The sequence below is a fragment of the Plectropomus leopardus genome, chromosome 8 (assembly GCF_008729295.1).
Source record: "Plectropomus leopardus isolate mb chromosome 8, YSFRI_Pleo_2.0, whole genome shotgun sequence".
NCBI lineage: Eukaryota > Metazoa > Chordata > Actinopteri > Perciformes > Serranidae > Plectropomus > Plectropomus leopardus.
In genome coordinates, this window is record NC_056470.1 from 31,634,387 (window position 1) to 31,660,725 (window position 26,339).

Below are 26,339 nucleotides of genomic sequence, written 5' to 3' on the forward strand. Positions count from 1 at the left end.
TTTTGGACTATTAAAAATCATTTGTATATAACACTACGATGACCATTTTCTAAAACATACCACAAGTTGTTAGACTGATTTACTGCCTTTTACACAGGTATTGATTTATTTAATAATTACAATTATAGTATCAACTAAGGGACCGTCTGAAAATGACTGGTGTTGGGAGGGGGGCTTAACTTTTGTGGTTAAAGCAGTAAAACCCTCCTTGCTATTTTTAATATTTTGTTTGGACACACTGAGAAAACCTCCAGCATCTTAAATCTGGAGTGCGTTACTGTTACGTTTTATCTAATGTCTGATACATTTAAGCCGTTGCCAAAAGAGTTCACACAATGCTGATTAAGTCCGTCTCTGCCGGGGAAACCTCTCAATGTTTCACAGTATACCAGAGTTATGATGTCTGAGGCGACTTTGGCACACAACCGTCAACCCGTCAGAGTTAAAGGGCATTAACAGCGTAAAGACCACAGTGACTGAACAGCAGAGGATAGCATGATGTAAGCTAAAGCAAAAAATAAAAAAAAAATCTGAAGAAACGTTCAAGAAAAGTTTATGGAGTAAATGCTCCAGATAAAAAAAAAAAACAAACTCAAAATGCAGAAGAAGAATTAAGGTGAAAATACTTACAGGAGAAGACTTGAGGAGAGCGCTGATGCGGGGCGGAGGCGACGCAGCTCACCTGCAGGCAAATGTGAAAAGCATGAATCAGTGATGTGTTTGTGTAACTATTCTCACTGCCAGAGAGGGCGAGAAAAAAGTCCCACTCTCCAGCTTTAAAACAGAACGACAACATTGGTACTCGATTCATGATTAATAAGTATTAAAGGCAAAGTGTACAAAAATGAAAAGGTTGAATGCTAACCTTAATATGAAATTGTAATATAGTAAGGGATCCTTTTTTATTTTATGTTTTTTTATAATTAATTAATCTTCAAGGGAAAACTGAAACAAGATATGTTAAAAAAAATCCTCCTCTGATCCTCCAAAAAGGTCATACCCCAAGAAAAATATATATCATATAATAATAATAAAAAAGAGTGATACTTATATCTCTCCCGCTCTACTGTCCCTAATTGCAACAAATAAGTCTTGATGATCCAATAACAGAGCAAGAAACTCGGACAGCATGCATTCATTCATTGCATTTATTTTGAGCAAGTTTGTGATTGCTCGGGGGTTTCTTAGTAAAGCAGCTGTCATAATCATTCAGTTTTACGTAAAATCCAAGAACACACCAGCTTAAAACCCAGCTCGCAACCACATTATGAGACAGGAACATAATTTTTAAAAATAGAGGGATGAATCTACAAATAATAGATCAGAAAATTAACAAAAAAAGTATAATTAATGTACATTTTCAAACTGCAATGAAGACAGTTTACATTTAATATAAAAAGTTGAACTCTACTTTGCAAAATGTTTTTCGGTAGCATAAATGTCTTTAATTGGTCATTAATGGGCTTCAACATATAAAACCATCAGTGTGTTTCTTAAAATCAGAGCTGAGACATTACAGAGTCCCAGAAGTTGATTTTTTTAAATCACTGTTGTTAATGTTAGTTCAGTTCACGCTTTTGATTCAATGCCAGTTAAGAGTTTTCATATCCCTGCAGAGTCGCATTCGGCTTAATGTTATTCTGTCGTGACACAGTTTGTCTGTGTTTAGTTTGTCATGATTCAAAAAAGTTGCCACTGAGTTTTTTGACTAATGCTGTTTAATCTCATAAACTTTTGTGCCAACGTGTCAGTGGATTTTTAAAAAAAAAATTGTCCACCTATGTTACCTTTTGCAAAAGAAATTTGCACTATAAGATTGTTTTAGTCTTCTACATTGTTCTGTGCATTGATTTGAAGGGCCTTAGTGTTGCTTTAGAAGTCATTTTAATTTTTTTTGTAAAATATGCTCATTGTTTATAATTTGGTGCAACTGTAAAAGCTAAATTTCAAGTTAATTGTATCATCTGAAGTTAAAAAAAAACTGCCTCCATTACATATTTTGCACAATATTTATATGATGAAGATATTTTGGTATTAAACTGTATTTTATATCAAACTGAATATCTGTGTTTTATAGCACTCTGATTTTGCAGCTGCATAGTTCACTTTAAACACTGTTTCAGGTCATTTTTGCTCACACTCAGTTTCTCCTCATACGAAGCAGAACAACTTGTGATAATGCCCTTTTTTTTTTCCTTTTCTCTTTTAATACAATAACGGCCGTTTTTTAAGCTGCCTTTGATCTTCCTTTAACTACCTGACTTTGCGGGCTACAGATGGAGTAAATATGGGCCCTGCTAACTCTCCATACGGCTTTAGACCTTAATTCCTGATTAGCTGAAAAGGGCAGCACTTGCTTTTGGGTCTTGGATATCAGACGACACAGAGGGGAACAGAGGCAAATGTTTTTGTGCTTCATTTTTGAAGCGAGGATGTTTGGGGGATAAGAGGGAGTTTCTGTAATAGATACTTATCTTACTGCCCTCAAGCCCCTCAAACAAAGTCCCCCTCTGAAGAGATTATAACCCAGGGAGGGCACATTAACTCTAATCCGATGCTTTGAGGCCCTCGCACCCCCATACCACCCTCTGCCCCACTTATTTCACCCCTTCTGTTGTCGGGGGGCTACCTTGTATCTGGTGCATGTATGAGCAGAGCCTGTGGCTACACACAAGGGTTTGTGAGTGTGTGTGTGTGTGTTTGTGTGTGAGTCAGGGGGGTGGAGTGACTGTTTCAATAGCACGCTGACTCTAATGAAAAGCATTGAGGGGTGCATACTGCTGTGTAACTGATTCCTCTCTCTGAAGAGATTAGGCGCTACATTGTTGGTTCAGTTGCTCATTTCCATGAGAGCACAGCCTCCCACCAGCGGCTGCTCGGCTTTGTTATTTTGAGTTGGAAAACACAGAGCCCAATGTCCCGGGCTTCCTTGTCACCATTGTTTCACAAATAGGCCAAAATGTAGATGTCACGTCACAGATGCCCAATAACCTCATTAGCTGCTCTCCGTGAGGCTATACAGAGAAAATAATAGATGCATGAACTTCAGTTTGTTTCTGCGTAAAACTGAGGTAATGTCACTCTTTAAAGCTTTTTTTTTTTAAACTAGAAATATAACATTTACCTTTTGAAACCTGAGTAAATTGGCTCAATTGCTTCCAAAAACATGGGAAGAAGGCAATGAGCAACAAAAGAAGAAATAAGACAAAAATTAGCATTAAGTACAAGAAAATTAACTGTCAATAAAAAAACACAAAAAAAGTTTAAAAAAAAAACAACAAAAAAAAAAAAAACAACAACAAAGAAATGACTTCCAAAAAAGTGCTAGAAAAGTTACAATTTTTAAAATAATTTTCTAAATCTGCCAATTCTTCTTGCATGACTCAACGGTGAACAAAGAATCCAAAAGTGAAAGAAAATACTGATGTGAAAGATTTTTTTAATTGTTAGGTTTTAGTGAAGATGCATGTTTTAGGGGAGTATTGAGCACACAGCTGGATAAAAGACACTTGGATTATACTGCACGAGTTGTGTGAGAGTTTGCATCAGAGATGGGACCAAGTCATTGATTTGCAAGTCCAAGTCTTTGTATAAAAGTCCTACATCCTAAACTTTGAGTATTGAGTCCTAAATAAGTCAAAATGCACTCTTCATTAAATGTAATGCCATTATAACAGCAGAGTAAACATATATTTCACTTACAAAAATTATGAGTACTTTAAGTACTCAAGCGCGACTGAAAATAATCTCGTAAAAAACTGACCTGACATTGAACTTTCATGGAGCACTGTTAACCAGGACCAAAACTTAATACATTTTCATTTTTCTGTCCTGTGTTGTTTTATTATTTAACTCATCTGAACTTGGACAAAATGTCTTTAGCTTTCTCTTCCCAAATCGGAGTACAGAAAGGCATCGTCCAGGCACAATGCAAAAGTCCAAGTGAAGACATGAGTAACTGGCGTTAAAGTCCAAGTCGGGTTGCAAGTCTTTTTCGATTTTGTCAAGTCAAGTCTAAATTTATCAAATTTGTGACTTGAGTCTAAGTCATGTGACCCGAGTCCATACCTCTGGGTTTTTTATGTAGTTTTGCTCTTAAACACGATGCCCCATGACTTCAATACATCACAAAGTTTCTGTTTTTGGATTCCTCGTTCATCGTGGAGGCATGAGAGAAAAAAACGTTTTCTTCAATCTAACAGGAGTGAGTAATTGATATTACGGTTCAACCGATATTGATTTTTTCAGGGCTTATGCTGATTATTAGTACTTAAAGAGACAATAACTGATATTTGAAACCAATAGGCATTTACAACAACAACGAAAATATTTCTGTTTTAAGAATTAAGAATCTGGAATACAACAAACTCTACACAAAACTTTGTTTAAATGCCTTTAGCAAATGTTTAATCAAATGGTGCATACAGATGGTAATTTGGGGGTTGAAGTATTTCTTCAACTTTGGCAGAAAAAAAGGCCTCCCCGCTTCACTAAAATCGACATACACCTTGCAGCTGAGGAGGAGGAAAGAGATGCAGCAAGAAAATCATGTTAGAAATGAGAAAAAGTCTCTTTGTCACTGGAGCTCTCAGAAATAACCGCTAAGGCGACGCCCTCTACGTCTGTGCAGAGAAACCTGCAGCTGATGTCGAAACACGACGCAGCGAGCTAACAAGCTGATCTGCAACAACGAGCACACCGGGGGAGGCTGCTCTGACCGGGCTCCAGCAAACTGGGCCGGGCTCTAGCAGAGGGATCCCGGGGGCCCCAGCACCCACCCGCCGGGGCCCGACACAAGGACACAACCTGCAGCGGCACCAGCTGTCACACAGGCCATCACGGGCCTAACCAACGCCGCCTGTCACTCACCCAGCGGAGGGCCGTCAATCAGGCTGCACCCAGGAGGGAGCTGGGAGGCGGGCCCCCGTCCGGCCCCAAACAAAGACATACTTACATTTGCAAGCGGTTTCAGCGCCACTACTATTTTGAAAGAATGATAGAGTGGTCCTGATAAGAGTAATGACAAAGGACAAAGAGCGGAGGGGGTCTGGGGGAGAGGGGGTCAGATAGTAAAGAGGTGGGAGAGCTTGATAACATTCACACTCTGCTTACATCTCTCCATTTGTGTTGGTGCCCCAGGAAAATCTCATTAGGGACTTCTGGCTGGAGACCTTTATGTTTGTCAATTGAGTTTCTCAACGAGTAAAAGAAATTCTTTGTTGTTTGATCCGTGGCTCTAAAATACTATAAACCTTTTTAGTTTGTTGAACACAAACTGACAATAATATTCAAGGTACAGTGTGCAGCATTCAGGTGGATACAGTGGCAGAAATTGAGTTACTATAATAAGTATGTTTTAGTGAGTAACTGTTGAAGTTCTACAGTAACCCAGAAGGGACAAACCAAACACTGGCTCTTGATAAGGCCATGAAAATGTTTGTTTTCACGTTGGTGTAATCTGCAGCTGCGCCACAAAGAGCAGCATTAGAAGCCACTTTCACCTGTTCAAGGCAGGAATATCGTGCCATTATGACACCTCGCTGTTCTGTATATAGCAGACGATTGCAGAATGGGGGGACAGAGTTGTCTCGCCTTTAGTCTGCCAGTAGAGGTAGTAATAGTGCCAAAACGTTGCCTAACAGCCGGGCAGGACGGGATCATGGCCCAATAGCTACGCACGTGTTTACTGCCAAAACAGAGGGGAGGAGAGCCGGCATCAGGGCGAGGCTGAATCGACTTGGACCGAGAGCTTCTCCTCTACCAAGCCTTTTTCTGGCTAATGTCTGGTCGCAGGATAATAAAGTGGATGAGAAGTGATTGAGACTCACTCAGCAATGGGAGATCAGACACTTCTCTGCGCACATCTTCACAGAGACATGGTTAACCCCTAACATCCCGGATCAACTGTTACACTGGATGGACTGACCTCGTGGGAGCCATTTGGACACAAGACTCTGATGCAAATTCAAAAAATTGCACTGCAGGAATTGAATGATGCCATCAGCAGCAACATGCCCAAGAAACCGGATGGAATTTTCATTGAAGCTGCTGATTTTAATCAAATCATCCTTAAACTCCAAATATGTAGCAGGATCAAGTATTTCGTTTTTTAAAACTTGGTTTAAAAAATGACCAATAAATCTACCTTCTATTGACATAATTACATCACACACAGAGGCTATCAGGGGCTTACAAGTCACTAACTTGAATAACTGACAAGTAATTATGCTGTGAAGACAGGATGATATTCTGGGGCGCACATGCTCAATGCAAGGGGATTAATATTAGGACAATTAAACAAATCAATTACGTACTCACCAAGAAGCCATCCATCATGCACTGTGCCAGCTTGCAGCCTGCTCCATGCTGCTTGTTAGAATGAATGAACTGTGTGTTGATCCAGGCCACCTTGCCACAATGTTTGTTAATTGCATTTGCACATCACATATGATCTGTACAATCATCAAATTGAAATGTTTCACCCTGTGATGGTGCTTTTATAGCAATGTGTGCAGTCGATAGCTCCGGTTACATTAGGAAAACCGGCTCTCGCTGCAAATTGCGCTTTAATGTTGGCCTGTTCAACTACATCGTATGGGAATTTGATACCTGGCTCACATGCAGATAATTCCATCCCACGCAGCTGGCATGGCTCGGCTCAGGATCGACTGGCACAGTCCCGATCTGTCGCTAGGAAACCCGGTGTGGTCAGCACCTGTATGGGCATCAGCCGAAATCTAAAGTGGCTGATGAGCCAGTTGTCATAGCGTGCCAAAAAATCCTCTCAGTCCCTAAATGTGCTTTCTATTTGTAGTGCACCATTTGCAATATCTTCTAATAATGCTAAAGCTGTTGTTAACAGTATTTTCTGCACCATTTTGCACGTTTTTATATCCACTCATCTAATTGCCGACAGGTGGATGTGTTAAAGGTTCATCAGTGTCTCTGATGTGCACATCACTCGTTGTTTTCACATTTACAGTTTCCAAGCATCACCTCTAAGTGTCGCCAACGGATCAAAGGCAGTAGAAACGTGCGTACGCCAGCCATGAAGTTGGCGTGAAAAGCGGCACATTTCCACGGTCATTTCACTCTTGATACATCTGAATGTGAGCGTGGAAAAGGGCGTGCGCCACATTTTTGTGCGTATGCACCCTTTGCACATGAGAAATAGACCTCTGTGGATAATTTGGCTCCCGGTAAAAACTGCTGAACAATAAACACTGAAGGAATTCTAACAGGGAGAAGTTTCAGCTGTTTGCAATCTGCAATCCTCACCACTAAATGCCACTAAATCCCCCTAAATCGTACACTCTGCTGTTTAAAGTGCTTGTGAGTCACATTGTCCCCTTATGTCATGTCCAAACTTACATGAGAAATTTGCACATCTAATTCTCCCACCTCACTGCATTCTAAAAACTAAAACTTCAACAAATTTGCACCCATGTTTTATGTATGTAGTAAGTTATATCATATTTTAATGTTTTTTTTAGTATTTAATGTTTTAGTATATTTTAAAGTGTATTATGGTACATACTTTATACTGTATAATCTGTAGATAAACATTTTATTCTTACAGATGTGTTATGGTTTATTTCTCAATTGAGACACATTTTTTTCTCTTCTAGTGTGTCACATATATCTTTTTTTTTTGGCTGCTCCTTTGCATCGCCTCACTAACTTGCAGCTGTAATAAAATAATCTCCCAATTTTGGATCAATAAAGTACATCCATCCATCTATCTATAGTTGTGGAATTACAAAAAACAACAAACAATACAGAGAAACTCCAAGGAAAACACACACCAACACTCAGCTTGGTCATATTTCACATTTTATAATAAGCTCACCCTTCAGCTCAGAATAAAAAAATATGTAAAAACTATTTTAAATACACAGGTAAAAACCTTTTTATTTACTTGTTAAGGACCTATTTCCTCTCTGGTTCAGTTTCTATGAGCCTCTGTTAACTTTCTCCCCTCTCGGTATCTGCTGCAGTAAAAATAAACTAACAAGCGAAAGGTGTTGAAGACTCTGTGGATTCTCTTTAGGCTTTTGTTGTCTTGTTCACACCTACCTATGAGTTATTCTAATTGCATGTTTAGTCCCTTTGTCGGCTGGCAGGTAGGGGATTGCCTGTAATTGAGGTCACGCCTAAACCTTTTGTCCTGACCTGCTTATTAGACCCTCGCTCCGTCGTCCTGCATTTTATCCAAACCTACGGCCTCACTTCACTGCAAATATGCAGAGGATTGGTAGATAAAGGAAGCAATGTTTCAATACAGAGGACTGACTCAGGTGCTATCAGAGATAGTTTCATCCTCTTTCCTATCTCATGCTTTATCTCTTTGAGGACAATCGTCCTCCATTTGGTCGCTTCTCTCTCCTGTAAACGACTGACATCCTAACGGCAAACAGCGCAAACTCGACCTGTCAGAGCGAGACCAACACCTGCTTTGTGGCCGAGCTGCCGAAAGAGGAAGAGAATGAAAAGAAGTTCTACGAGCAGGACAAAGGCCGCTGCCCTGAGCTGTTTGTGTTGGGAGATGTAGACCACTGATGCCGTAAGCCTCCTTCTCTTCGGCCTATTGTTGCTCCCGTTCAAATTTGCTTTAGGTTCTGTGGACCCCACCCGAATGAATTCCTCCTTTCCCTCCACCTTCACCACTCTTATCTGCAGCAACAGTCTCTCTCTGTTTCTCTTCACATTTGGGCCGAGGACTATAAACAACCCTCAGTTATATGAGATAATATTGGAAACACCTCTCAGGTAAAATAATAACAGGGATAAATTGTGAGAGACACGACAAGAGAGGTCAGCAGCACAAACTTTTATTTTCATTATCAATTAATCTGCAGATTATTTGTCTAATTCATCAGTTAAACTTTTGGCCTACAAGGCGTCAAAAAAATTCTCAAAATAATATTCTAATGGCGTCTTCATATGTAATGTTTTTGTTTCCAAAATCTTAAGTTAGTTTATTATTATCATTATTATAGTGGCCTTCTCTCCACTGGTGAGCTGTAGGTGCAGTAACTTCAGTCTGACGCGAATCACAAGAGACATAATCCATTTTAAAACCTCTACTGAAAAAAAGTTTAAATTGCATTTTTATATTTTTACATTTTGATGCATAACTATGTTCTATACAAAGTCAGAAAACTCATTTTTATGATTTTTAAATGAACTTATATTCCTATATTGTGGCTCTTGTGTGAAATCATAGCATATTCTTCCATTTAAGGAGCTGGACGTGTGCAGCATTTTTTCACTGTTAAACTTAAAAATAAGAAAAGACAGGATCAGTTGTTCTATTCAAAATAGTTGCAGATTATTTTTCTGTTATTAAACTCATCATTTAACGGAGCAGTGATTTCTAGTCTGCATCTATTTTTTGTGCCCATTTACTTAGATTTTATTGAGACAACTGCAATCTGCAGATGAATACTATGTGTTCATTTCCTTATACTGGTGGATAATGAAATAATATGTGTTAAAGAAATAGTTTTCTTTCAATGAACATTAAAGGTACGATGAAGGATTTTTCCCGAGAAATTAATTATGGGCTATTCATAATCTTATTATTACGAGAATTTTCATTTAAATGTTTTGTTTTTATTTTTATTTATTTATACATACAATTTCATAAAGACTTATTTTTTTGTCATTTTGCATTAATGCAGCTTGAGTAGGTTTATTCAGGATAACACAATACAGTTCAACTGCACCCCAAATAACACATCTCTGAAATAGTTTTAGAAACATTATAACCTACATGAAGTTTATTGCAGGACTGCTGTATTAAGTGCATTACTTTTAGCTACACTACGTGTACCCAATAAACCGAAAATCGAGAGTAAATTCTTAGTGAGCATAAATCTGCCGCAACACAAGGATATATACATTGTATTGCATAGTTAAAATTTTCTCCTAATGCATTTGTAGCCTCTTTTTAACTGTTTAAGATCATTATTTTATTTTACTTTATTTTATTTTTTTACCAAGACTGCTGATGTAAGATATGTGAAATCAGAGTGCTCAGATTTGTGAATAATGTGTGAACATATTAGGCCGAAGTGAGATTTAAATATTAGAAATAGTAAGCATTTTGAGCTCATAAAACAGCAACTTACTTATGCATGTAGGTGGTTTTATTTAAACTGAAGGCCAATGCATTTCTTTAAAATAACAGTAAAGGAAGTAAAAATATGTGTCATTGTGATACTGCATTAACTTTAGAAATAGTCGGATTATAAGCAGTTTCATCAAAAGCAAATGCAGAAAAAAAGTAACTTATTGAGGCTGACTGAAAATAAAATTGCATGTGTAGTTTTGGGTTTTGAATAAAATGTAACGAAAGAAGAGAAAACAAATTAAAATATAAAACTTAACTAGAAGCATCAATTTAAAATGACACTATTCTAATGAAATATTTTACAAAGTGCCATTATGTACGATTCTTGCACATTTTGACACTCTATAATACATTTCTCACGATCACGACCTCACAAAAGCACCAGCGCTATCACAAGCAACACTGCATCTCATAATGCTGTTAATATAATAATCAAAATAATGCGAGATAAGAGAGAGGGGCTCCCTGTAACCCCAAACACTGACGGGGGGGTAAGAAGTGTAATCCTCTCCTCATATCTCCAACAACCCCCCTCACACTCACACACACACACACACACACACACATTAGCATCTGTTATCTCACAATTATCATATACATTAGTCAACACCTGTTTCACTTAACCTCGTTTAATTAGGGCCATCGAAACGTTGCGCTTCACTCAAAACAATACCATCCGACATGTAAAAGGCCAGTTTGTTGTGGTTCAGTCAATAAAGTAACAAATAAAAAGCGATGGCTCTGAGGCTGAATGGCTTTGTGTTATCAAAAATATTCATTTTCTTACTTATTTCATGAAAGACCTGCGAGTTTATTTTGGAGAAAAGAACAAATCTGTCTTTGAGCGGCACTTTTACGCGTGCGTAAAATGTAATTTATGTAATTGTTTATTCGCGTAATTTAATGTTTTGGCGATAATAATTAATTCAATTCTCAGAAACTACAGATCTGTAGGTGATGAAGTGTCACAGAAGAGACTGGCGGGATGTTGTTAACTCTTTCCAGGTCCGCCTCTGAGCTCTCCGCCGATTAGTGCCAGACATGCGAAGTGTTAAATTTGTCATAAAAATACATCAAACTGGTGAAAGATTTCTTATCGTCAAAACTAAATAAGATGTAAAATAAAAACACAATAAAAACGATGAAACTGGCTCAATATTATTATCACTTTTTGAAACGTGCAGTTTTCTGTTTATGGGCTGCGAAATGTAAAGGGTTTTTTTTTTTTTTTTTTGCTGTTATGAAACTTAATCTAAAGACTATTTTATGACAAACACATGTTAATTATTACAATGAGCATATTGTTATTTTCATGCGTATTTATTCACCTCTCCAAAGAAAAGGTCGCATTTGAATTGAAACTTCTCTTCAAGATCTTCGTGTTGCGATAAGTAGCACATATTTAGCCTCTCCACGAAAACGCTAAAAGGAACAGCGGAGGGCTCCTTTGATGGGATTTGTTGCCAGTGAAAGCTGCGGGTCTTTTGAACGGAGCTGTCAGTCACCACCGGAGGGACCTCCCCCCTCCCTCCCCCCTGCAGACCCACGCTGGCAGCTGGCTGTATATAAACAGATCCAGGAGACTGAGGTCGCTACTCAAACTAGCAGGGACGCAGGAAAGATGCCCGCATCGCAAAGTGGAATTGGCAGCTTTTTCTTGGAGCGGAACATCAGCAGCATGCCGACTGGATATCAGATCCCGGTGCTGGGATGCCCGCCGGGTGTGCAGCAGCAACAACAGCAGCATCTGGCCGCGATGGCAGCTGGAGTTCCCATAACGTACTCAGGACTACAGGGATACAACTTCATCCCGTATGCGCACCACAGGCACATCGCACACATGGTGAGTTGAGAATTCATAAAATAAATCAATCACTGCATGAAAAGCTGCTTCATGGGGAATAAAAACGAACTGCTTTTGACAAAATGTTTGAAAATCTGCGTAAAAACAACACATTTTTAGAAGACGCATCTTTGAGATCTCACACGCTGAGTTGTACTTAACTTAGACTACAAAGCCCAAAAAACTTTTTTTTCCTCTGAACTCATGAGTTCAAGAGTTACACACACTATTTAAGTGTGCGTTACCTCGCCCACTTTTGATTAAACTTGTGCGTAAAATCAGCGTAAAAGTGTATTTCCACAAAGAGCATCTTTGAGATCTTATTCTCACATTGAGTTGCACTAAAGTTAGACTACAAAGCCAAAAGAACCTTTTCTGAACTCACGATTTTAGTGTGCGTTCTACGTCAATGATCGCCAAATGCGTGCGTAATTGCGCACAATCGGGATCTGTTTCCTCGCTCTTACATTCCTCCTCTCTCTTTTCCAGAACAACGCTTTCGACTTGAAGGCCGCCTCTCCCTACCATCACGCGCTGCTGGCACGCGGGGGTGCGTTTTACCCGCCGTATCGCCCCGGAGCAGCCGAGGACCCGGGCAGAGTCGCCAAAGTGGCCACCCGAGAGAGCACCGGGGCACTGAAGGCCTGGCTGAACGAGCACTTGAAGAACCCGTATCCAACCAAAGGCGAGAAAATCATGCTCGCCATCATCACCAAAATGAGCCTCACGCAGGTGTCCACGTGGTTCGCCAACGCGAGGCGGCGCCTGAAGAAGGAGAACCGCGTGAGCTGGGCGTGTAAGGGGAAATCAGACGAGGAGGATGACGAGCAGGAGGGAGAGAGCGACGATGCGGACAGCTCCGTGCAGAACTGTCACCTGGATGACGAGGATGCGCCTCAAAGTGAGCGCGCAGACACAGCTGAGCGCGCGGACAGCTCTGTGGATTTGGAGATGCCGCAGCAGCAGCCGAGCGGCCAGGATCAGGACAGGGAACTTGCACTTGTCAAGAAGGTTGAAAAGAGCGACTCTGATCACACAATAGCCGCTCTGGAGAGCAAAGAAAACACACAGAAACCCAAAATCTGGTCTTTGGCTGAGACTGCCACGTCAGAGACCGTGAAGAAACCCGCGGACAGTATTTACCATCCGGCCGGGAAACTGTGGGCAGAGTGGGCCTCAAGAAACGGGCTGTTTGTCCCGTCATGTTACACCACTCATGAAATAGTCTAAACTGGCGTTTAGACACAAACGAAAGACATTTCTCCTCATCTTTTTGCACTTTAAACTTTCAAACCTCAGGGATTTATTTGGTGGTTAATTCCTGAAGTTTGCAGTGAAATGAAAATTGAGACCAAAGACTGTTATAAATGTAAATAAATGTAGATGTATTTTTCCATCACCGGCATGTAAATTATGTTTCCTTTGTTTATTCATGAAGAAGTATTTTTGCTTAAATAAAGTTCAGCTCCGAGCGAATTCCTGACGTGTTTTACTGCTCTATGTTTGACTAAAAAGCAGTGATAGATGTAGGAGGTTTACAGTAAACTACAGTCATTTGCAGCTTTGTTTTTTCTTTCATTTGGAAACCTAAAATATCAAATATGAAGCCCAAAATGACACTGAAGTTGGCCTCCAATCCAAAACTCCTCTTAGAGTAGTGATTTTTGATCTGGACCTGTTTCAGTGAGGGTTAACATGAAATACAAGTCACTGTAAAATGTGACAAGTTTAGTTGATTTTACTTAAAAATCTAGGAAACTGATGAAATTGAAAATGTAAGTTAAGATTACTATTAGTCTAAATTTCTGTTGACATTAATTGACATTAACACCTAATTGCTGAGTTTACTTAAAATGTAGTCGTATTTATTTAATTTTGTCAAGATGTTGCGACTTAAGTTCAGTCAAATCAACCATTCAAAGTTTTAGAAACTTCAGTAAACCAAGTTTACTGTGCTTTATTTCTGTATTCTACTGGTTACAAACTAGTCGATCACATTAAACATGTTAAGAAAACTGAACTTGCAAATCTCCGAACTTCATCACTGCTGGTGAAATTCTTTGTCTTGACCAAATTAAGTCACACCAACTTTATTTACACATATTGCTAACACTTAAAAAGAACAAAGTGATTTTAACTGTTAATTTTATGTTACAACTTCACAAAATTCTGCACATAAATCAACTTAACACTTAGATATATGAAGATTACTAATTATATTTACTTAAAAAAAGTTCCCAAGATTTATTTGTTGAGGCTTCATTTTAAGTGTCTAACGTGCCTTCACTACAGTAAGACCTGCAAAAAGCCAAGACTTGGTTGCTCAGCAATGTAAATTACCTTTCCCTTAACCCTTTGAAACCCGAGCAAATTGGTTTGATTGCTCTCAAAAACATAGGGGGAAGAAACAAGCAGCTTAACAAGATACGGCCCAAAAAAGCAAAAAAGTTACAAGAAAGTTACCTGAAAACAAACAGGAAAAAACTAAAAAGACTGACCGAGAAAAGAAGAAGCTGAAACTGAAAACAAAATAGATATTTATTGTTTTCTTTATCATAATTTTAGATATAACATTACTGGCATTATAAAGATAGCTTTCTGAATTTCCCCCCCAGTTTTTGATCATTTTCTAATAATACCCCCTTCTATTTTAAACCAGTTTTGGGTCAAATGTTTTTGCACTTTGTGGGAATTTTTCTGCCAAGTTGGTCACTGCCTTCCCCCCTCATGTTTCCAAAAGAAATCAAACAAATTTGCTCAGTTTTCAAAGCCTCAAATAACTTGTAAAATGCGTCCGAACCTGAAGGCAGCACAAAAACACTGACGCTGTGACGGGTTTCAAAGGGTTAACTGTCAAATCGGAAGCAACGAATCGAAAGCCAACTTCATCCTCGTTATCCCCAAAATATGTAAAGTGCATAGTTTGTGCTGGTAAGGATATCTTCAACATCAACTCAAATTCTCATGCAAGACCAAAATGAGAAGTCGGCTTATTTATGTAAATTGGAGGAGTACAAAGAGAGCATTTGCGTTACTTTGCATATCAAACAAAGTCTATTAAATCTTCCCAAACAGGTTTTTAGTGAGCTTGTTGGCTTGCATTACACTTTGAAAAATGTCAGACCTCAAATGTCTTAAATTCCTCTCTGACTGTGCATGTTAGGGATCCATTTTTGCCATTTTCTCCTCAGGTGCAACATAAAATTCACGTAATATCAGGAAGAAGCAGAAGGCACACACGGCTGTTAATGTAATTATTCAGCTTTGCAGAAGGATTCTTCACTATCAATCACACGTTTCCATGTAAATTCAAAGGACTGTACCTCCATTAATCCGGGGATAATGAGAAAGTCCCTGCAGCCTTGTCTCCAGGCTTCACCTCTTCATGCAAATCCCTACAAACAGGAACACAGAGGGCAGATTAGCTCTTATCTCAGCCTCCTTTCTCACAGCAAACACATGAATACAAAACAAAAACATGCCATTAACCCTCAAAATGTCCAGATCACCGATAAAACTGCGTCTTTAGATGTGCAGCTAATTAATGACACGATCCCACTTCTTATATTTCCAATTTTAGCTCGAAAATAAAATCCAACAGTTTGATTAGCTGGATTTTTGAGTCTACACTGAACCTGCAGCACCACCATGAGGACAAAAGAGGAACTACAGCACTTTGATCCACCAAACCAGCGTCAACAGGTGTACGCTCGTGTTTGCAACCAGTCAAATTCAGTCAAATTAGGAGACACAGACACAATGCACATATTTTTAGACTCAGTGTGACTTACGCTTTCCGGGGATATCCTGATGTCGGATGTCCAACGCAAATAAGCGTCCATAAATCCGTTTGAAACAACGAACGCCCTGCATTGAACGTCCTTGAAAATCTTTACGTTTCTACGTTTTCATTAATATTTAGGTAATCCAGAGATAGCTGTCCGTGCACACGCGGGTGCAACTGAAAGAGAAACTCTTTATAATTAATTCGGCATACTTTTATTGCTGATGTTTTACCAAAATTGGCACAAATGTGGGCAAAAATGTCGGAGCTTAAGCTGCAGGCTGCAGCACGCTTCACTGAATCCACGAAGGCCATGACAGGCTACTTCCTCTGTATACCCCCCAAGGCATTATGGGAATAGTCTTAATTTTGACCAAGGAAGGGCACAGGGGTCACACTTTAACCCTCTGGGACTGTTTGGTGCATTATATGCGCTTTTCATTCTTCATTTTTTTGATATTTTTGGCTGTGTTCATGCTTATGGCATACATTTTGCCAACATGGTTTATTTTTGTTTAATATTGAAATTTTCCAGCTCTGCTCCTACAATAAGTCCAAATTACACAGAGGAAACAAAATTGCTATATTCATACTGTTAAGTATAAAAAATGTGCCATTGAAATCAATTCAAATAGAAATTTCTGATCCAACAGCCACAAAAGCATAAAACATGCATTGTATTATTTCTGATCTTTTTTTTATTACCATATTTGGCATATGGAGGAAATACATTATATATATATATTTATAAATATATATATATAATGTATTTTCTCCATCAAAAGACATAGTGGCATCATGACAAAAATCTGGCATTTTAAGTGTTAAATTAGCTTGGTTCTGAAAAGCACATTTTTTGCACAGAGCAATATGAATGTTTTTATATTAAAGTGGGCCCAAAGGGTTAAAGACCTTTGCATTGTACAGAAACATCACTATCACTTCTATGGTTTCACATTTAAGCGACACACATTCAAACGCCAATAAAAGGCTTCAAAATTACACATTTCACACTATTTCCACTTCACAAGTACATCAAAATAAAATGTAGCCAAGAACTTAAAAAATGCTACCAACCTCAAAACTAATGCAGTGAAGTCACATACTGAATTACGTTGCACTATCTTCTAACATTCAGGGTTCGTACACATTTTGCCAATAAATTTTCATGACTTTAAGACTGAACTGACCGCTGATACTCCTTTTCTTTTTCATGACTGTGTAATACTTTTTAAAAACATATTATTTAAAAACAGGATTAGAACTGAATATTTAAATATAACTTGGGGACAGTTTGATATTTATTGGAAATATAACCACATATTTCTAAAAGAAAACATGAAGTCATTTTATTTAAAGAAAGTTTTGCAATTTTTTTCTTCTAATTTTTCAGCATTTTTTGAGGGAAAAAGTATTCCTGCTATTTTTTTAAAAAGGAAATATGCCTTCCAAACTCGAGGGCCTGCGAGTTTGTTTCTTTAAATATTTTAAATTTTAGCCATTAAAAAAAACAAAAAAAACCCAAAACATTTTGGTATTATTTAAAGAAAAAAAAGATGTTTTCACAAAAATGACACCATTTATCACGGCCAAAACATGTAGAAACAGAAATCACCGTCAGATTCTCACATTTCCGATGGTGCCTGAGCACATCATGTGTTATTATACAGGTTCGTAAAACAAAATTCCACGACCTTTCCAGAAATTTCAGGGTAAATTTAATTTCCCAAAGCTTTTCCAGGCATGGAAATTGCTTTTTTCAGGTTTTTCATGACCGTATGAACCCTGAATATAGTTACACTGCAACTTCATCACTTCTACAGGATTTACATTTATTGTGAAGCTACTATTTACAGTTTTAGGGGAAGATTTATGTACAAGGAAAACATGCAGCAGCAACACAGCAGCTCATAATTATACACTCTCAGCCAAGTCTATAAAAGACTGCGTTTGTGACTCCTGTCGGGAGATGACTACTGATTTCCCGTTCTCCTGAGCCAAAAAGTTTCCCCCTTCAGTGCGACCCGCCGCTGACGCCTCCTGGTTCGGCTGATGCTCGTTTTCCTCCGGCCCCGAACAACCCTCTTCCTGTGAGGACCGCATCTCCGAAAACATGGACTCCTCCTCAATGGGACCAGTCGGGTGCATTATCGGCACCCTGGTTTCTGTCAGTTGTTCCTTCTGTTCTCCCAAACATGACTCAACACACACCTGCAAGAGTAAAACAGTGTTCAAGTGCAGAAATATTACAAATATGGAATATTACATTTCAGATGAACGTTAGGCAGCAGACATTTAGAACCACCGCCCATTTTAACCTAAATATTCAAAAATTCAAGGGACTTTTAACAAATAGATTAACAATTTTTGGACATTTTGGCTTTAACTGATAGGACAACTATAGGCGAGAGAGAGGGTGGGCGGGGTTGACATGCAGCAAAGGGCAGCAGGTCGGAATCGAACCCACCAAAGGGTTCAGCCTAAATGGGACGCACACTCTACCAGGCGAGCGACAGGTCGCCCCACAACTTGTTTTAATGCAGATTAAACAAATGACATAATGTTTTAATTAGTGAGCTTTGGAGGTGCTCAAAGGTTGATTTTGTTACTTCGGGACAGACCTGGATACCTGTTTCCTCGGTTACAAAACTGATGCTCGGATAAGTTCTGCAAGAGTCCACGACACGAAAACAACCAATGAGAGCTGAGGAGTCTCTAACGCAGCCGTCAGTCTCATTTGACTGTCATTGCCTATTTTTCACCTCAAATGTCTTCGGAAACATATTTTAGTGTACTGTTTAGATGTAAAATGACAATAACTGTGATCCGGCTGCCACGTTGAAAACAGTTCACCAACCAGAGCAAACTTTCTCATTAACAGCTGAACAGTTCACTAAAACATGGATATGTATACGTCTGAGGTGACAAACCGCCGATGTGGTAACAGAATGATGATTCATGTTTGATCAGCGCTGCCGAGTTTAACGCTCATGAGCAGTGACTGACAGCAGCGTCTCCTCAGCTCTGATTGGCTGCTTTCCTTCAGCCGTGGTGAATTACTGCAAATACCAGTAGAAGCACTACGATGAGGAGGAAAATGATTTTCGTCACAGATTATCCCAGAATCACTGACTTCTTTTCATTCACTACTTGAAACCATTTTTATAGACTTGCTTTTGTGTGACGTCATCTTTTTGTTTCTTTTCATTTATTTTACAGATTTTATTTATGTTTTATTCATTTGATTTCCCTTTATTTGAGTGTTTTATTGCTTTTGGTTTATTTGTTTGTATTATTTAATATTGACATTATGCATCCTGGATCTTGCATTATTATTGCATTATTATTATTTGTACTTTTTTGTTTTTTGTTTTTAACTTCCATGTATCTTATTTCTGCTTTTGCTTTGTTGAAGCATTTTGTAAACTCTGTTTTCAAAGGTACTATATAAACAAAGCTACAATTATTATTGTTATTTTTATCATATGTACTACTGTTAGGATATACAGATATTTTCAGTAAAAATAAATAATAATAAATAAAAATAAATAAATACAATAAAAATTCAAATTTACCTTTACCTTTTCCTTTGCATCTCCTGAAAAGAAGAAAAAACAGAAAACATTAGTACATAAAATGGATTACTAAAACCTTTACTCATTAAACATGCTATAAAAGAGAGTTTTTAGAGCACAGCGTACCTTTGCAGAACCAATACGTGAGTGAAATTGCAGCTAGAGTCACAATCACTAAAGTCACGAGACAGATCACGACGTGCTTTCGCTGGTTTTTCTCTGTAAGAGAAAGTAAGAAATTAAACACATTTTGACAAAAAAATGAGAGTATTTAAGTGGAATATGTGTATTCACTTAGAAAAATACAGAACTCAGACAACAGGAAATGGTTTGAAAAGGTTTCATATCTGCCACACATTTGCATTTGAACAGAGGAAGCTCACATGAGCAGGCGTAAAAACTTTCAGGAAGTCCATACCAATTTTTTAATGGCTAAAAAAGTGTTTTTTTTAGCCATTAAAAACACGGGAGTCTACACACAGTGTAAACATTGTGTAGGTGAAGCTGAAAATCCCACAGTCAAAACCACAGACCAACATAGATTTGTGTGCTGCACCATCTCATCACCGTCATGGTTTCGTTTTGAGAAAGACGCGACTAACCACAGAGCTGCAGAGGGCGGGAGCGCTAAAAGTGAGAAACGTTTATAATTTATCAGCCCACACAGAACTTACCACAGACACTGTCAGTTGTGTTTGTTCCTTTTTGCTTAACGTGGTATCCATCCCGACATCTGCAAAGAATTTCACAGTGTTAAAGGATATTTTCTGGCTTCATGTGATCAAAATATTCAGATTGAAACTCTGTGGAAGGGACGAAACACAACTCTTCCAAAAGTTATTCTGTCATTTGGTGTTTTGATAATGGATAAAACCACATGTGACGTGTTATAAATGTTAAATTTCATTGAGATCTGTGACTGTAAAGGCCATAACGTCACCCTTGTGGACTTTGTGGAAGCATTTGTTATGTTTCTCCCTTCGATTATTCTCGGTTTTCCTCTAAGTCGTCACCAGTTTCATGCCTCCTCTGCTGGCTGGAGGCATTATGTTTACGTGTTATCTGTCTGTATGTCCGGCCAATTCTGGTGAACGCAATACCTCAAGAAGGGAATTTCCTCAAATTTTGGCACAAACATTCACTTGGACTCAAGGATGAGCTGATTAGACTTTGGTGGTCAAAGCTCATAGTTTAAGGTCACTGTGACCTCATCTGTCAAATTTTTGTAAATGTGATATCTCATGAACACCTTGAGGGAATTTCTTCGAATTTGGCACAAACATTCACTTAGATTCTGGGATGAATTGATTAAATTTTGGTGGTCAAAGGTCAAAGCTCAGGGTCAGTGTGACCTTGTCTGTCTCATTATTGCGAACACGATATCTATAGAGAATTTCTTCAAATTTGGCACAAATGTTCCAATGGACTCAAGGATGAACTTACTAGATTTTGGTGGTCATGGATGAACTGATGTGGCATGGAGTAAGTGTGCAGGAATTACTTTTTTCCTCATGTACGCTGTTTTTTTTGATAGCCTTGCACCTACGTGATGTGCGTATAACTGCCCTCTTTCAGCTGATTTTCAAAGTATTACAGTACTTTAATTTCTGAGAGGAAAATTCAAGCACTTCAAGCACATCGTATGAACCCTGGGCAATAGTGTCAAACTGATGTTTGTGTAAAACATCACATGAGACGCCCATGCTGCTGTGTTACATGTCACGGCTCTTCTGCCTCCGAAATGCCGCCGTGCTCTCTAAAGCCTGCGTAACGGCAAATCGTCTTTACAGCAGTATAGCACAATCTCTGTTAAAAAAGGCCTCTGAAACAGCTGGAAAAGAAAAGTGCTATATAATGAATGTATAATGAATTTCTGGTGGGGTTTTTTTCAGAGCAATCTCGTTTCATATGTAAAAGAATCTGAGTTTCTTTACTCACTCTGACCATTCCTTACAGACGCCGTTCCACGAGATTTCGTCGGAAAATGTGCCTTCTTTGCATTCCTCACACTTTGTGTCGCGTGCATGGCTGCCTAAAGCAGAGTGAGACAGCCAAAAAATGATTTAGCACATTTAAAAACCAAAGCTGATTATTATACATTTGGGTTAATATCAAATGTTAAGTCGTACCTGTGGTTTTAGCCCCATATCCTTGTTTACAGGTTGTGTGCGGCACGCAGGTTATACACACGGCACTGGAGCAGTGGAATCCCTCTTTACACATGCAGGCGCTTTTTTCCTTTTTGTTTTTATTGACATGGACCTGAAAGTTTTTATCTGAAAGAAGAATGGACACAAGCTGTAAACCCTGCTATATCAAATAAAAGTCTATCAATATATAAATGCGGAGATGTTGATTTGCTTCTTACGTGGGTCACAGTACGGCTGAGGTGTGCACTTTGTATCAGTGGTGTATTTATCCTGATAATCATTATCACCACAATCTGTGCACTGAGGATCTTCACAGGTGCCAACGGTGGACATCCTGGTGCCTGAAAAACATGAAGTTGTTCCATAGTAAAACAAAGAAGCAAAACAGTGCGGTATCATAGTATTAAACACATGCAGTAAAAGGGGACCTGTGGCTTAAAGTAATAGTATGACATTTCCGCAAACATGCTTTCTAGCTGAGAGATGAAAAGACCAATACTGCTCTCATATCTGTCTGTTAAATACAAAGCTACAGCTGTGCGCCTATTATAACCATTTTCCAACATAATTAGAGTATATACACATGATTTTGAAGACGATTAACCCACATAAAATAGGCTACAGACTCCTTTCCCATTGCCAGCAGAGCAGAGTTGTTTATATTATCTGTGGGTGTTGGTTTTATTTTTGGTGCGTCACATTTGACTCTGTGGTCAAGTTGGCTAACAGGTTAGTCAACAGCAGCAGAAAGCAGCAGGGATGGAGGCTGTTGAAATGTTGCTTTGGTTACTTCTCTTTGTATTTCTCTCACTTATTCAGACACTCTTTCAAACTCAGTGCGGACTAATTTGGATCGAGGTTTGAGCTGCTTGGGCAGATATGGAGGATATTTTGTATAAGCACATCATCGCATCTCATTGGTTAAGAGGCTAAAATTAGATAAAACTAGCGCGCTCACCTGGTTGTTGTGATTCCATCAATGCCGAATTAACTGATTAATCAACTTGTAGAAGCATTGTTTGCTAATCATAAGGAATATTGTTTCGATTATTTTTGATGTTCGTTTATTTAGCTAGATTTCAATACTTTTTTATTTGCTAGTTATTTGTTTAGATTAATACCAATCATTATTTCATTTTGCATATTTAGTTTTGTATAATTATTACCTTTGTGTGTGTGTAAATTGGGTAATGCAAGTCACCTATGATTATGTAGATACATATCAGGCAGGACCAGCATGCACCTGGGTAGGCAAAATGGCGTTTTTTTTTTGAGCAAGAGAGGCAGCGGGGGCCATGATTTCTTCATGCTGTTGTTTGCTTGCTTGTTTTTGGATAAATGAATCAGTGAAATGAAGAAACTTTGACTGTAAAAGGTCATTATTTTGCCTGCAGACATCACATGCCCATGACTCACCAGTGGCCCTTTAATTCTATGTTTAAGTTTCATTCTGATTTTGCTGACAAATGACCGCAACACTAATCATCTCAGCTGTCTGGATGTAGCTTCTTATTTACAGACATATATGAGAGAAGCATTCATCTTCTCCTTAAGTCTTGGCAAGAAAGCAGAAAAGTGCATTTCCCAGAATATTCCTCTGTAGTGCTATGAATGTTAGGATGGGGAAAGTGAAAGAGAAACTAATGAAGGAAAGGAGGGGAGCTGAGTGAAAGCAAAAGTTAATGTTTTTAGTATCTGCATTGATGCTGTTTGAGACTGTTTTCCAACAATGTGGCCACAGCTACATTTTAAATTGCCAGTAAATATGTCACAAAACCTCTACATAGAGACAAAGAGTGACTGTCTGCAATAACAGACTGAACAGGTTCCAACATCATTTTATGCAAAAAATGTCAGTGTGTTTACATACCTGGACCACACATTTTGCAACACTGGCCATTCTTCTCATACTGAGTCAGAGGGTCACAGCGGGACTGAGCAGCAGCCTGCAAGACAAAAAATACAGAAAGAAAAAGGCAGTTAAAAAAATGTATCCCTGCTGTTTTTTTGCCCTTAAACCTTATTGACACATTCAAAACATATACATGCGAAATTTGCAAAATAGAAGGTATATATCAATATTTCATAATAAAAAATAAATTAAATAGCATAATAAATAAAATGTAGAGAAATGAAGAAACATAAAAATAAGACTTCAGTGTGCTATGAAGATGGAATTAACTGAAATGTCTAAATAATCTAATTTTTGCCTATTCATTACTGATGAGTTTTGATATTAGATTTTTTTTCTGTCTGTTTGTGACTGTTGGTTCACTTCCTCTCGGGCCGTCTGTAAGGGGCGTGGAGGAAAGTCCCAAACACTCATAAAGGAGTTTACTCTGAGACTGAACGCCAGGTGCCTTTTGGTCTTTCTTTTGCTTTTTTTTTTCAATTAATATCATTATTCCTGGTTTACGATGCAGATAAAGCCATGCACTTTCACGTGAACTTAATCTATTCTTACTGCAGCGCGGAAAACGAAAGTGAAACTTATTTTTGCAAATGTGCGCCACAGTATCACCATGAAAGAAAACAAAAATATGCGAAATTTCGACCAAAATATCAGATTACACTACATCTTAACGTGAAAAATTCATAAAATAAACTATAAAAGTACCATATTATAGCCGACAACGGCACGACTGCGTGAGAAAATGTAACCGCAGCAGCTTTCAGTTATGACGAGTCAAAATCTATTTGAATTTTTTAACAGTTAAATACATGAATCATGTGACTCACCATCGACGCCCACATCAACATCGATAACAGCAGTAAAAGATACATTTTATTGAATTGTGTCCGCCGCATGTTGTTGCTCTGCGTTCACAGTCTGTTTTCTGTGAGATCTGCTCCCTCCTCTAATAGCTACCTCACGAAGGGAGGAGCACGCGAGGGTATTTCCTGTGTGTGTGTGTGTGTGTGTGTGTGTTTGTGTGTGTTTGTCACTTGACCATTTTCTGTAAATTATTCGTATGGTATTGTCAGTTTGGTTCCTAAAATGTCCATTTTATCCTCTTCACTTACTAAAACACCTGCCCAAACATGAGACTTTGTGGTTGATTTACAGAAAATAACATGAAATGAAAGTTTGGTAACTATTAGGGGTAGAAAAAATACTGAGATATTGGTACTTCAACAAAAACAGCGACATCACTGTGTGCAAATACACTAAATGCAATTAAAATAGCCTAAACATTATCAACAAAATGCATATCAAAAGAAATAGGGGAGAGCGGGGTAGGTTGGGCCATTTTTATGTCAACATGATTTAACCTTCCATTAATCACAGATTAATTTAATAGTTCTAAAAATAATTTGATTTATGAACAGATACAGGTGTCTGCCAACATGATATTGTTATTATTTTTTTTTACAAGTGCCAACCTCCAAAGCTGAAAAATTAAGCCCCCCCCAAAAAATTAATTGCAAAAAACTACAGTTCCTCTAATGGCCACATGGGGCTGGCTCCAAAACAGAGTCAATCCCCATAGACCCCATGTTAAAATGTCCAAATTTACAGCAGAAATAAACATATTTAAAGCCTGGTATAAAATCCAGTTTTGGTCTCTATAACTAATACACCAAGTGCAAGTAAAAATAAGTATTGTCTACAAAATGCACGTTAAGTCAAAAGTAAAAGTACTACTTATGAAGAGGAATACCTCTTTCAGTGGTGTGTTACTATTTTGTTGGATTATTACTACTGCCTCTGGAAATGTGGCTTGAAAAAATACAAATGCACATATTATATCAAAGTTGAGTTTCTCATTAAGTATCTACTAAGATCTGAGTGAACATGAATGTTCTTAACTATTGGAAAACTGAGTTCAAAACAGCACATTTTGAGGATAATAGAATTTCTTAAGACTGTGTGGGCGTGGCAAATCACGTTTTGATTGACAGCTCCCTGGATCCCACCTTTGTCAACTGTCTCTTATCTCCCCTACAGCCCTGGAGCAAAGCTGAGTCGGTGTGATACAGCCCTATCTGTTCCAGCCACAAAGAAACTGCCACATCTGGTTACGTTACATCTACAGTCTTGAAAGGAGCACTGAAGGATTTCAATTTGGCATGTTAAATTAGTGTTATAAGAGTGGCGTGGGTGCTTTAGAGACAGGGTGGTGTCTGTATTTATTTGTTATTTCCGACATGTATTGCAAGTCAGTCCTTTCAGAAAGAGGGATCCCTCCTCAGCTGCTCCTCCTGAGGTTTCTTCCATTTTTTTCCCTGTTACAGGGTTTTTTGGGGGGAGTTCTTCCTGAGGCAATGTGAGGGTCTAAGGACAGAGGGATGTCTGAGGCAAACTGTGTTTTGTGATAATGGGCTTTATAAATAAAACTGACTTGACTTGTATGTGTGAGCGTATGGTGTGATTGGGCGAGTAAGCGGGCGGTTGATGCAAGTGTCAGTGACTGCATCAGAGTATTCGGAGTACGGCACGTTGTTTTGTATGTCAAGCCATTTTAACATTTCATGGCTGGCTTTGGATTGGCTTTATCCATATTACGTAATATCGATCGTGGATAATCACGCCCAAATCAACTCATCTTCATGAAACAGTGAAAAAACTAACATATGAAGAAAGCTTTCAGTAAAAATACTAACACTAAACTTTGAAAGTGCGCCACTAAAAGTAAAAGGGAATTTGGAATTAAGAATTTGAATTTGTTATTTCCATAGCTGAGTTAAGTTCAACCAATATTTGTGAACACGCGCTACTGCGGTGTGCTTAAAACTTAAAGCAAACTTTCGACCTTTAATGCAGAGGAAGTTTACAATGCAGCACAGCCAGTTTATGCTGACTCAAACTTGCGTACATGAGCTGAGACCTGATGTAAAATTTGATTGGAGC

The 26,339-nt window shown here is 38.5% G+C and overlaps 2 protein-coding genes across 3 annotated transcripts; one reads left to right on the plus strand and one right to left on the minus strand.

The window, feature by feature from the left end:
- The first annotated feature begins 11,756 nt into the window (after positions 1 to 11,756).
- irx7 (iroquois homeobox 7) lies at positions 11,757 to 13,444 on the plus strand. Its single transcript, XM_042492604.1, has 2 exons — positions 11,757 to 11,978; positions 12,468 to 13,444. Exons 1-2 carry the CDS (start codon positions 11,757 to 11,759, stop codon positions 13,206 to 13,208), a joined length of 963 nt encoding a protein of 320 aa, XP_042348538.1. The 3' UTR covers positions 13,209 to 13,444.
- A 3,877-nt stretch (positions 13,445 to 17,321) lies between these two features.
- On the minus strand, positions 17,322 to 24,335 carry cd40 (CD40 molecule, TNF receptor superfamily member 5). Of its 2 annotated transcripts, none has more exons than XM_042492613.1 (9): positions 24,227 to 24,335; positions 23,358 to 23,433; positions 21,706 to 21,828; positions 21,467 to 21,613; positions 21,276 to 21,369; positions 20,012 to 20,070; positions 19,464 to 19,556; positions 19,344 to 19,360; positions 17,322 to 17,973 (listed from the first exon to the last, which is right to left on the minus strand). In XM_042492613.1, exons 1-9 carry the CDS (start codon positions 24,293 to 24,295, stop codon positions 17,677 to 17,679), a joined length of 975 nt encoding a protein of 324 aa, XP_042348547.1. In that variant the 5' UTR covers positions 24,296 to 24,335; the 3' UTR covers positions 17,322 to 17,676. The 2 variants fall into 2 exon arrangements, with proteins under 2 accessions (XP_042348547.1, XP_042348546.1); XM_042492612.1 differs by having other exon boundaries at positions 19,338 to 19,360.
- Between the last annotated feature and the right edge of the window lie 2,004 nt (positions 24,336 to 26,339).